Below are 12,900 nucleotides of genomic sequence, written 5' to 3'. Positions count from 1 at the left end.
TCATGTCCCAGTCAATATTAAAAGTGGAAAACTATTTTTTAGCACTTCATTTTATTAGAGTATACCAAAGGAACATAAGGATGATGAATGTTGGCAAGAGAATGCTTAACCAAGTAAAGGTTTATGATATTCTTCCCAGAATTTTATCAAAAAAACTTTCATTATTTTCTGGCATAAAATACATTATAATGTTCTTGAAAAGATAAATATCCATTATTAATAACAAAGGTAATGTGCTTCACCTCCTCATTTCCATGAACATGTAATTATATAAGAAAGGTTGCTTAATTTGGTTGAAGATTTCAGTTAGATACCATACTTTCACTTTCTTTCACAAAACCATCTCCTGTCCAGTCTTTGTCAGATTGCAAGCCTTTCTTGATGGCTTTCCTCTTCTGAATTGCTTCTTGCTGCCTTCTCACCAACTCAGTGTGAGTAGTAAAGTACTCAAGAGAAGCCCTGTGATTTTTATAAAGAAAAAGGAGGGGTGAAAAGTCAAACATGCATTTTTTTTTTCTTCTGCTTTTAAAGATATTGGAAGAAAGAAACCATATCAGTTCAAAACTATACCCTCTGAAGTCTTCTATTGATGTGAAATTGTGTTTTTTCATGAAATCTTTCAGCTCAAGACATAGTTTGTTCACCAGACCATAGCCATGCATCATAACACCAGTGCACACCTACAATTAGTAGATGATAATGTAAACAACTTGTAAATTGTTAGTGTGTTTAAATTAAATGCACACAAAAAGAAAACATCTATGTAGTGTGTTTGGATTAACACATTTTTTCCACTAAACAAAGAAGAGGGACCAAAGTATACAAATGCCCTATTGTGAGTGTTGGCTATTAGGCCTAAAACAGTGTTTTTTGTTGATTTTACCTGAACAGTGTTTGCCCCAAGAAGAATAAATTCAGCTGCATCTCCACCTGTCTCAACACCACCAATGGCAGAAAGTGAGTAGTTCTCACTGTCAAACTCTGACTTCATCATCTTTGCAATGCTCATCACCTTCCCAAGTGCTATGGGATGAACTGCCCTTGCGGAATATCCCCCAGGAGTTGAGTACCTAACAATAACAACAATATTTAGCAGATTATTAGGTACATGAGTGGTTGAAAAACCAAGGCAAAACCATGAATTTGTGGTAAGTGAGATTGCAAACCCCTCAACACAAGGCTCAGGACGTAATGTATTGAGATTGATTCCCATGACACTCATGATTGTATTTATGGCAGATACTCCCTCACTTCCAGAACTTAGAGCAACCCTTGCTGGCTATAAGCAAAATCATCCCCAAAATTACTAACATGGTAGTCATGAAACATGGACTGAACAATACACATTTACTAACTTAACTGAAACTGACATAAACACGGTTCACTAAGACATTTCACATGTAATTGGCCAGGGAGATTAACTTCAGAAAATAGTTTGCACAAAGTGAGAGGCTCAAAATGATTTTTTTTTTTCCAGTGCTCAAGTATGGGACATGTACAAGTCAATAAGTCAAGATTTTACAACTTCATGTGCATGGTGCATAGTGTATAGTGCATGGTGCAGTGGATCCACTCTTCCAAAAAACAAACAATTCAAAATATCAGTGGTAATCCATCAATTTGATAGCTATTCAGGTTTTCACTAGAACATTATAATATAAGAAAAGGAGAAGATGCAAAGCCAACCTGTGAAATATCAGTTATATTGGGAGTCATCTTAGCCCAAACAGGAATTGTGGCTTTAGCATTTATCCATCCACAAACCTCTTCCAGAAGAGCACAATCTTGCCCAACAGCAGCACCCATTTTGCGTTCTGGCATACCATGAGGACATGAAAAATTTATTTCGAGTGCATCCTACAACAATATCAGAGAGGTCAGCCACCAGAAATTTCAATCAAGTGTAAGAAACTCAGCCACGAAACACATCTTACAACTCCAGTTTGCTCAACACGATCGATAAGCTCCTCCCAAGCAGCCTTATTGTACTCCTCCATAATTGAACCAATGAGAATTCTGTCTGGATACTCTTCTTTTAGTTGCTTGAACTCTTTCAACATGGTTTCAAGTGGCCTATCACTGATAAGTTCTATGTTCTCCCACCCAATAATTTCTCCTTTTGCAGAGCCATTTGCACTTGCCCGTAATCGGGCATATCGAGGAGTTACATTTATAACTTTTGCTGCATCAAGTGATACCTAGCAAAAGAATAATACCAAATCTTTCAAAATAGAGTAAAAAGGGAACATTACTTAAGTGTGTTCATATTAGACAGAGGTACAGAGTTCTGTTAAGAAAAAGTGTATGGAAAATTTAACAAAAAAAGAGTAAAAACAAGTCATTGCCTTCATGAGAAATTATCTATACACAATGGAATACATATCCCAAATAGAATTAGAAATTTAAAATCCCAGTCAGGAAACTAACTCCAAATGAATAGTACAAAACATGTAAATATTAAAATAACAGCTCTATTGATCCATATCTTGAAAGAAACAACAAATTCACCACTAAAACAATTACACCAAAGTCCATAACTTTAATTATCCTTCATTATATTTTATATATATTGGATCCATGCATCCAGTATGGTTCAAATTTTCAATAGCAAGAAGCCAAGAACCAACCACTTCACATTTTTTACAGAAAGGGCAGTTCTGCCTTCTGCATATCTATTGATTCTGACAATCATGTAAGGAGATATAGCATTAAAATATTTGGCATCATGCTCATCTCAAAAAGTAATATGTAAGCATTCCATGTCCAGTTATATGGCTGATCCTTTCTGAATCTGTGAAATACAGTACCCTAGAGAGCTTATCAACTTCTTGACAGTAAATCACCATCAACTCACTATCACCTAAAAATGATAATTCTATTGGTTATGAATTAAGTTTCCTAATTCTTTTAGATAAATTTTATGGTCCAAAGGAAAAGGAATACTTCAAGAGGTAGGTATTGATTAAATTTGAAAGAGAGAAAGCAATTTCACTGGAAACTTACACTCTCTGGCAACACTAGTCAAATTAGAAAGCAATCAAAAACAAAATGCAGTATCATGGTATATATTCACATTGTGAGTTATGATGATAAACTAATTGCATTAAATCATTATATTTTACAGCACAAATCCCAAAACTATGATCAACATTATTAAAGCTTATTTCCCCCCTCTATTCAAGCTATATAAAACAATGAAAATAGATCTAAGGTCAAAAAAGATAGAGTAGAAACTTGACTGCCGTATTGATTAGATCAGTTCTATCAAATGGAAGCCAGAGAATTAACCAAAAAGACTGCATTTAGAAGATTCATGTTTCTGATTTTTTGACTGCCTGTTCATGAGTTGTTCATACAGCAACTCACCTGTAGACAGACCTGAAGTAGAAAACGTTCATATTTCAACAGCTAAAATAATAAGCTATGAAGACGGATTGTGCGGTATTTGTCATTATTCCTTCCGTACCATGAGCCAAACAAATAAGCACATATGCCGAGCTAACAGTTTATTTTAGCACCATACACACTTCCCACACGCTCTCTAGCACTGTATCAATTACACCTTTTAAACCTTTTCCTACTTTTTTCAATAAACTAATGTTATCTCCAACTACACTCTTGGGAAAGAAAGGAACCAAAACTATAACTATAAAATACACCTAAATACATAATCAACAACAATTCAAGATTCAAGAGAAATATTGATGATCTGCCAGGAAAATCAACAAGTGTCACCTTGAACAAACCATGAAGATCTATGGCCTAAAATAACTTGATGACAGGACAACCAACAGAAGCTCATAACTAATAACCAAACATGACGGCATAATCCAGCTTTTGCTGAACAACAGATCAAAAGATTGGTCTTTCAGACCACAAAACTCCAACTCTCCGGTTTCCATCCTTAATTCAAAAATTACAATTCACAAACCAAGAAACCAAACAACACTTTAAATACACAAACTAGTCTAATACAGAAAAGGTGGGCTGTGAGTAAATGAAGTAAAAAGAGCTTACAGTTTTTGCAATCACAGCACCCCAACCTTCATCAAAGGCCCTCTTCATGACAGTGTAATTGGTCCCTGGAGGACCTGACCCAATAACAAAGGGGTTGGGCATGTGCAATCCATTAACAGTGACACTAAGATCAGGCTCTGTAGCCTGAGTTTCCGAAGCAAACACCTTAAACCCAACTCTGCTCCTGGAACCACCCTGAACCTTCCCAGCCCAATTCAAGCCAAACCCAGATGACCAATTCCCAGCTCTGATCTGGGTCATGCTCAAAGATGCCATCTTAAAAGGAAAAACCAAAACTTTCTACAAAAGCTCCGGAGGAAGAAGGTGATGGAGAGGAAGAATAAAAGGTGAATCTGAAATTCTGAATCTGAGATATAATATTCTATGAGCTGGAGACAACAAAAGAGAACGTGCAATTATGAATCTCTGGTTTCGTTTGTAGCATTTGGTTTTTTGTATCGGATAAGTTTGGGAGAAACCATATTCAATATTCAATTCCTTCGTAGGATGGACTAGCATGTGAGAATGACTGTGAAAGAATATTATAAGGATTTTGACGAAAATTATGTTAACAAAACATTATATATTGCATAAATTAATAACACTGTCGTTTGGATTCATTGATTTTGTGGGGAATGAACATATACACATTCTTTCTGCATGGCAAAAAGTTACAAACTAACCAAAAGCAAAGAAGTTAAAAAAAAAAATCTGTCTTAGTTAATTTTTTTCACCTGCTACTCTTATTTTCTTTTATTTCTATCCCTCCATCACAACCGTCCTTTAATTCTACAGTATTTCTCTTCTTCTTTTATCTGCCATCTGTCTCACATCACAAAAAATAATAATTTTTATTATTATATAAAATATGACATCATAAAATATAATATAAATTCAGAAATTATTACGAATTTAAAATAATTAAAAAGAAATAAAATTTAGATGCAAGAATAAGTATAATTGAAATTAATAAATATTAAACTGATAAAATTTTAAGTGTAACTTGCTTGTTTTTTAATATTAAACACATGAAAAGATGAAAAAATACAATCTTAATAAAAAAGCAAATCACAACAGTATTTCTCTTTTTTTTCTACCATCTGTCTCACATGACAAGAGAAATGTAATAAAATATTGATATTGATTTGTTTAAGTTTTTTTTTTTTCAAAGTTTGTGTTCTCTGATCACAACACAACAAAAACTTAAACTCCAAGCAATTGCTTCTTCTTCCTGCACCCCTACGTTTTTTCTTCCTGCACTTCTACAATTTTCTAAATTCCGAAACTGACATTGACGTTTAATTTGAAAAAGGACACCATGGTTACTGGAAATCGGGATTTGGGAGTGTGCTATGGATTCGTCAATTTGGAAATGAATCATTTTTTTTGGATGAGGGGATGTTCTAGAAGCAAGTTTTGCATAAATTAATGATTTCCGAATTGCTGAATCCAGAAGCCTAATTTTGTTATGGATTGGTTGAATCCAGAAGCCTAATTTTTTTGAATTATGGATTTCTGAATCCGGAATGCATATTTCTGTTATGGATTGGTGGATCCAAAATAATTTTTTTGAATGATGAATTTCTGAATGTGAAATGCATATTTTGAATTACAAATTGGTGGATCCGAAATTTTACTAGAAGTGCCAATCTGAAAATTTTCTGGATTCCATAATCCAAAATGCAAATAATAAATATAATTCAAGTATATTTTAGGGTTTTTAAAAAATAATAGGGACAATTTGATCTTTGCATAACATTATGGGGTGCAGGAAGAAAAATGTAGGGATACAGGAAGAAACTACCCCAAAGAATTGGTTTTTTCTTCCTCTACTTCTGGATTTACTTCCTGCAATTCCATATTTTTTTTATGAAAAAATTAATTTCTCCTCAAAAGTTATATTTTTAATTTTAAAATTTGGAAGCAGATTCTCAAATTATATTTAAGTTATAGATTTTAAAAAATATTTGATAATTCATAAAATACCTTTTTGGAATTTTACCATTTGAAATATAATTTTATATTTGAAATTGTAGGATTTGAAAGAGATTTTAGAATCCATAAAATAACTTCTCAATTCCAATTATAGAGTTTGAAATCTAATTTTATATTCTTAAAATAGAGTTTGAAAAATATTTCACAATTCAGAAAATTTCTTCCAAATTTTATAATTTAAAATATAAAATAAATTCTAAACTTCACGATTTGAATTATAAAATTATATTTCAAATTCTATAAACAAGAGGGTAATTTTGAAATTAAAAATTTGTGGAAGTGCATAAAGAAACTATAGAGCTGCAGGAAGAAAACGTTCATACAATATTTCCAACACATTGGGCTCACAACGCAGAACAGTCCATGTAATGTGGGCTCTTAATTAATCTAACATTAAGGTTGTTTCCTTCTTCTCCATTTTTTTCTTACTTTTTCTGTTATAGTGTAGTGGAAAGATAATTTGATTCTAATAAAAATTAAATATTTGTATTTATAAGATAAACATTCTAGAACATATTTTAGATTTTTTTTATCAGTGGGACCGCACGACCGATATAACGCCTCGGACCCCAACTTTGGATCGACTGAATGTAATTGAGACACGCGTCCGTCGGGTCGACCGATAGCTTAAGTCCAATTATGCTCAATCAAGGTCAACAAAGCTAATCTGTGATTAGGAACTAGGTAATTCAACCATAAACACGATCCAACCCCTTAACTTGGTCCAATAAAGAAAGTCCACCATAGGTAATATAAATAACATGTATTCCAAGAAACAGGTACGTCATCTTTCTACCGTACTCTGACAATCGAACGCGGAAGCCTTTTGCTAACTTGAGCGTCAGAGTGCCTTCTGTAGGTACCATCATTCGGTGCTCAAGAGAAGACTGAGAACCGAGACTACGAAGGAAAGGTGAGGAACGGACAAAGGAGGTTGAAGAGTAGTATGATAACTGACAAGAAAGAAGATGACGAATCTTCTCAATAGTTCTCTGGACCCCTACCCTCACACAAGAACAATTTTAAAAACATTTTCTATAACGATTACTTCTATTATAAAGTAGTCTAAAAAAATTATTTCAAAATAGTTAAAAAACAATTTCAAACCTCTATCCCAGCTATATTTTTCTATAATGTTTTAAGTGTTCTTACAAATATGGAGTAGGTTTCCTTTCCTTGTGCCGTGCTGCCGAGTAGTATTTAAATTTTATATATTTCTAAAAATAATTTTTAAAAGGTATAAATATTTTTAAATGTCATTTTCACTATTATACTATAATGAAGAGGAATACGAAGAAAATATAAAGGTGCGAGAAACAATTAGCTTTGGACAGTTCCTATTAAAAAGGGACTTGAAATATCAATTGAGATCATTGGTCCTTTCTGAAAAAGCCCAAGAGATCCATGATATTGCACCTATGTTTTTACTTTTCTCACCCCTAATTTTATTTGTTTTCCACAACATCCTTATTCTACTTCTCGACTCTTTTTTCTTCCACATGTTCTTCAAACATCTTGTCACTTTCTCTTTTAGTTTCTCAATTTTCTTTTAAGATTTTACTTTGTTTCCATGTTGACAAGGTAGTGTGAAGTGTAGGGAAACCATAAAGGGTTTTGTTTTAATTTAATGTTTAGAAAGAACCTAACACATAGAATAATAATAGAATATTTTGTTATTGTATCGTGCAACATTTCATTAAAGTTGGTGTACCTAAGATAATTTAGTAAATAATTTTTACATAAATAAATGATATTCCACTATCTAGATTGGTTATGCATGCAATCCAATTTGACTGGTAAAAGTTGTTAACTCATAGTTCACACCAAATTAAACTAATTATAATTATAAAAGTTGGAATATTTCTTAAATGTTATTTTTATTTATTTATTTTTCATTGATAAAAAAAAGTCATAAAAAAATTATTTAAAAATTACTTCAATTTTGCTAAATTAATTCAGGTTTAAGAAAGAGTGAGAAGAAGACGAAGGCAATAAATAAATTCAGAAGAGAAAAAAAATATTGTACCAACCTCTTTTTTGGATTATTAGAAAGACCAAGAAAAAACAATGTTGGAGTAATTACACCTACTACTGAATAATCAACCCTAAATAAGACTAATCTTTTGATTCTACTTGTGTCAAGTTCTAACTATATGAGAAGATTTTTACGTATATATTTTTTAAATATACGCAGATTAACTCCAATTATAACAAATACGTTATAAATTATATTCTTTTAAAAAATATTTAACACCTTATAATATTTCTTTTAATTTATTTCATTAGAAACATTATTAATTAATTAAAAAATAAATAAAAAAATGTTCATGATTAAATATGTTTTTAAATTATATATTTTAAAATACAATAAAAAAATAAAAAATACATAAACCGAAGAATTCTCAATCCATTAATTCATTCCAAAAAAATTATTGAATAAAAAAAAATTAGAGAGTAAATATTAAGATTTTAGCTATCAATTATTTAAATTATAGTTAAAATTTTGATAAGTAATTAAATATTAATTTTAAAATTATTTATCAATAATAGACATTAATTTAAATATTAATAATTTTTTTAATTTTTAAAATAATATATATAGTTTAATTAATATAGTAATTATTTATTTATTGTTCTAAAATTTGTTTATATTTAATAATTTTTTTAAAACTATAATAGATAACCCATATTTTAGGAACCAATTAAGTTAAAACAAGTTAACTTATTTTATCACCATTAATAAAGTAAGTTTAATTTTTTTGGTTGAGAAATTTAATTTTATATATTTGTTTTCTTTTTTTTAGAAGTTTCTGTCTATCTAACTCTATATATTTTTCTCTCTTCATTTTTTTTTTCTCTAAATTTTTTGTGTTTTATTTTCTGTTTTGAGTATAATATTATTTTATTAGTTTTACTTTACAATTATTAAGGTGGAGCAATATGCTGAAAACCTGGAGTTTTATAATGATTTTTTTTAATTATATCTACAAGAAATACGGATTGATAAAGATGTTAAAAGTTTTTAATTGATAGTTTTATATTAATTGTCGTAACTATGATAATGAAACAGCTTTATACGTGTTTCAGTTGAATGTGAACTCATGTCATGTCCCACGAATCTCATAATTTTTCATTAAACCACTGAAAAAACATCATTTTTATTCACAAACATGAAAGTTGTAAATTTTATAATAATTAGAAAAAGGACAAATAAAAAAAAATCATAGTACCTACTTAATCATAATGAACCTTCACGACCATTTCGTTGTTGTTATAAACAATTAATAAATATATGGTAAATATGATTATTGTTATATAGTGATAAGCTTTTATTTAAAAAAAAATTGCAATTGTAAGAACAATGCAGAATCTGAGTTACAACATTAGTTTAACTTCAAAGGAGAATTGAGTTATTGTACTTGAGAACCACCATACCAAATGTTATTTTTATAATTTCTGATAAAATAAAAATAATACATATACTTATATTACTAATACTTTTATTAAAATATAAATTTTATATATATATATATATATATATATATTCTTACAAGGTCGGGTACCTCATAATGACTCTTGTAGTTTCCGTCTTCTTGTCCTTGCAGTTCCTGTATTCAGCGTCTTCGTCTGGCAAGTTCTCCAAGAACGGCGGGGTGGTGTACCTGCGAAGGTGTTCTGACGCTCAAGTCAGTCCGAGTATAATATGTGGATGAACTAGGGATTAGAAGATTACCTTTGGCACAGGTCCCTTATGATATTTATAGCCTTGTGTTGGGCTTTAGCTATCATGGGTCTTCTTTTGGGCTCAGATAAAGGTCCATTTGTGCTTCAATCATGGTTTATGGTTAAACTGACTTAATTATGATTAATCGCAGTTTATCATCTGCTTCCACGTTCATTCGGTCTTATCGACTATTCGGTCTTTCAGTCTTTCGATAGTACATTTGCCTCCAGACTCGAGTGAAATTGTGAAAAGACTCAAGTGAAATTGTGAAAATGCAACTTAGAGTTTAAGAAAGAAAATTTACTTTATCTTTGTACAAGAAAGAAAATAATATATATATATTATTTACTTATAATAAATAGTTATTCTATCATGACAAATACATACAATTAAGAATTAAAATATTTATGTATTTATTGAACATATTTTTTTATAATTATCTATAATGAAATAAAATGTATAATAATATTTATTATTTTTTAATATTTATAATAAATATTTACTGCTTTAATATTAGTGATAAATATATATTGCATTTATAAAATATGATTACATTTAATAATTATAATACATATTTCATGAATATAATATTTTCAACAAATTTATTGCATTCGATATATAATAAAGATTTATTGTATTTAAGTTTGTATGAAATATGTATTGCATTTAATATCTCTACTAAATATTTTATGCAAATTTAATAATTAGAACAAATATTTATTAAATTTAATAATTTTAATAAATATTTATTATGTTTAATAATTACATTAAATATTTATTATTGTAATATTTATAATAACATTTTTTCTAAAATATGAAATTGAATGAAAGGTAGAAAAAAAGTGTTAATAAATGGTTAAAACAATGATATTTTTTGTATAAAAGTCAAACAAGCTAGTAGTAACCATATCACATCTCTTGTCACTAGATTATGTTATATCACAACCACTTTTTTTCATCTTAAAAAAATAGCTTACAATTTGAATCAAAATCTATATTTTTTTTAAGTTGATCACTGTGGCCTTTTGTATAATTGTTCTTGAGTCATCATCTGTGTAGATTCAAACTGATTTTGTTGTACTAAAAAATATTTTTATATTACTTCCTACACATAATCTCATATTTTTATTCACCAATCATACTCACTAAACTATCACTTCATTTTTTGTTATATAATTTTATCACCAGAGATAATATTTTTATATATATTTGACTTTTTAGTAGGTTACCGAATGAGGGGGTGGTGTATAAAATAAAATGAGTGAAGAGTGAGTTGAATATAATAAAAATTTAAATATTTTTTTGTAGTATAATAAAAAAGGAAGCATATTTTAAAATAGAAAAGTTTGTGGTAATTAAAGAATTTAAAAGGGACCAGAAATTTTGGGAATTTCTTCTACGATACTTCTTCCTATTTTAAAATTTAAACATTTTAAGTTTTTTAATCACACGTGCAATGCGCATAGGACATGATAATACGTGTTTAAAGTATTATATTTTTGGCTAGAGCAGCTTTTGGTACACTTAATTTTATTTTAATTATTGGCTATTGGTGAGAGTGATCTCATACATTTATTCAATTTTAAAATGTTGTAAATATATAATTTAAAATTTATATAAAAAATATTAAAACAAATTTTAAAAACTAAAATAATTAATTATTATTTGATTTAATTAGAGACATTTTATAAATTAAAAAAATATTGATATTTAAAGTAATTTTTATTATTAATAAAAAATTAAAATGATTTTTAAGTTGATAATTATTAAAATTTAGTTATTTAGTACTTTATATTTAAATTGGTCTATATTAATATTTTAAAAATTAATTAAAATTTGAAATATTAGTAGCTAAAATTTAAGTTATTAATTTAGATACCAATTTAAAAATTATTTTATTAATAATAAAATTTTTGTAAATAATTTTTTAGTATTTAAATTAGGATCTAATTTAATTAGTGATTAATTATTTTTATTTTTAAATTTTATTATTATTTAAAGATTTTATGGTAGTGTATTATTAAGAAGTGATTTTAAATCTTTGACCGAAAATAAATAAAATTTAATTTGTTTTTATACAGACTAAAAATGACAATAAAAATTATATTTATATATTAAAACAATTTATATATTAAAACAACTTTATCAAAATATTTTACTCTCTTTACTCTCTCTATCGATACATTATTTTTTTCTTCTGCAAAAACAAGCATTAATATTTATTGAAATATAACAAATATCTATCAGTTTAAAAAAATTAAAAAATGTAGCCATTTTAGAGTAGAGGAAGTAGATAATTTTAATTATTGTAGTGGACATAACAATTAATTTTGGTTTAGTCGGTGATTTTTTTTATATATTGAGTTTTACGATATGCACACGGAATGTCCAAATAAAATGGTCACAATAATTTTATGATGAAAGAAGTTAGTGGTTGTTTCTTAAGTTCTTTGTGTTTTACTAACACATTATTATGAATCAAGGTTTGTTTCCATAATTCCTCTATTTTTTAATGCACTACCTTCTATATTTAAATTATAAGACGTTTAAAAAGAGTTAAACTCGAATGTTTTCATATAATTATAAATGATTGTTGTTAGCTGATAGTTGAAATATCAAGTTGTGAAAATTTTCATTTAAAAAAAGTTAAACTCATAAAAAAGTAAACAGTACTAAAAAAATAATTCATTCAAACTAAATTAAACTACTATTTTTTTAGTTTATAGGGAAATGTATTTTAGAACTAAATTTTTTCTTCCTTAAAAATTGAAGTAAATAATTATCTAAATTGTGTTTTCTTAAAAGAATTAAATTAATTAATTAAAATATTTGAGAGATATTCAATATTCTTTATCACTACAAGAAAATCATTAAATGGAAATTAAATTTAGATATAAAAAATAATTAGTTGTTATATTACTAAATTAGATATATTTTAAAAATTAAAAAAAAAATTCTAAATTCGTTTTTATTATTGTTAAATAGTTTCTAAATTGATATCTAATATTTTATTACCAAATTTAGAATCTAAATAATTGGTAGTTAAAACATTGAATTAGATACCAATTTAAAAACTATTCAACAATAATAAAAACTAATTTAAAAAATATTTTTTTTAGTTTTTAAAATAGTTTTTAATTTAATTAATATATTAACTAATAATT

The 12,900-nt window shown here is 28.0% G+C and overlaps 1 protein-coding gene across 1 annotated transcript; it reads right to left on the bottom strand.

Annotated features, from left to right (window-relative positions):
- Positions 1–141: 141 nt before the first annotated feature.
- Positions 142–4,644, bottom strand: LOC137837917 (dihydropyrimidine dehydrogenase (NADP(+)), chloroplastic). Its single transcript, XM_068647094.1, has 7 exons — positions 4,018–4,644; positions 1,935–2,198; positions 1,687–1,857; positions 1,167–1,279; positions 884–1,070; positions 571–680; positions 142–459 (listed from the first exon to the last, which is right to left on the bottom strand). The coding sequence occupies exons 1-7, from the start codon at positions 4,291–4,293 to the stop codon at positions 303–305; spliced, it is 1,278 nt and encodes a 425-aa protein (XP_068503195.1). The 5' UTR covers positions 4,294–4,644; the 3' UTR covers positions 142–302.
- Positions 4,645–12,900: the final 8,256 nt, after the last annotated feature.

Source organism: Phaseolus vulgaris, chromosome 4 (assembly GCF_000499845.2).
Source record: "Phaseolus vulgaris cultivar G19833 chromosome 4, P. vulgaris v2.0, whole genome shotgun sequence".
Classification (NCBI taxonomy): domain Eukaryota; kingdom Viridiplantae; phylum Streptophyta; class Magnoliopsida; order Fabales; family Fabaceae; genus Phaseolus; species Phaseolus vulgaris.
Note: the sequence above shows the minus strand (reverse complement) of the source record. Positions and strands in the feature narration are given on the sequence as shown.

What these genes read in the sequence shown, in the direction of transcription:
- LOC137837917 (XM_068647094.1), bottom strand. Translation starts at nt 4,293, where the DNA reads ATGGCATCTTTGAGCATGACCCAGATCAGAGCTGGGAATTGGTCATCT. An exon ending in GTGTTGAGCAAACTGGAGTT is followed by an intron (nt 1,858 to 1,934) that starts GTAAGATGTGTT and finishes ATATTGTTGTAG; the next exon opens with GATGCACTCGAAATAAATTT. An exon ending in ATATAACTGATATTTCACAG is followed by an intron (nt 1,280 to 1,686) that starts GTTGGCTTTGCA and finishes TTTTGCTTATAG; the next exon opens with CCAGCAAGGGTTGCTCTAAG.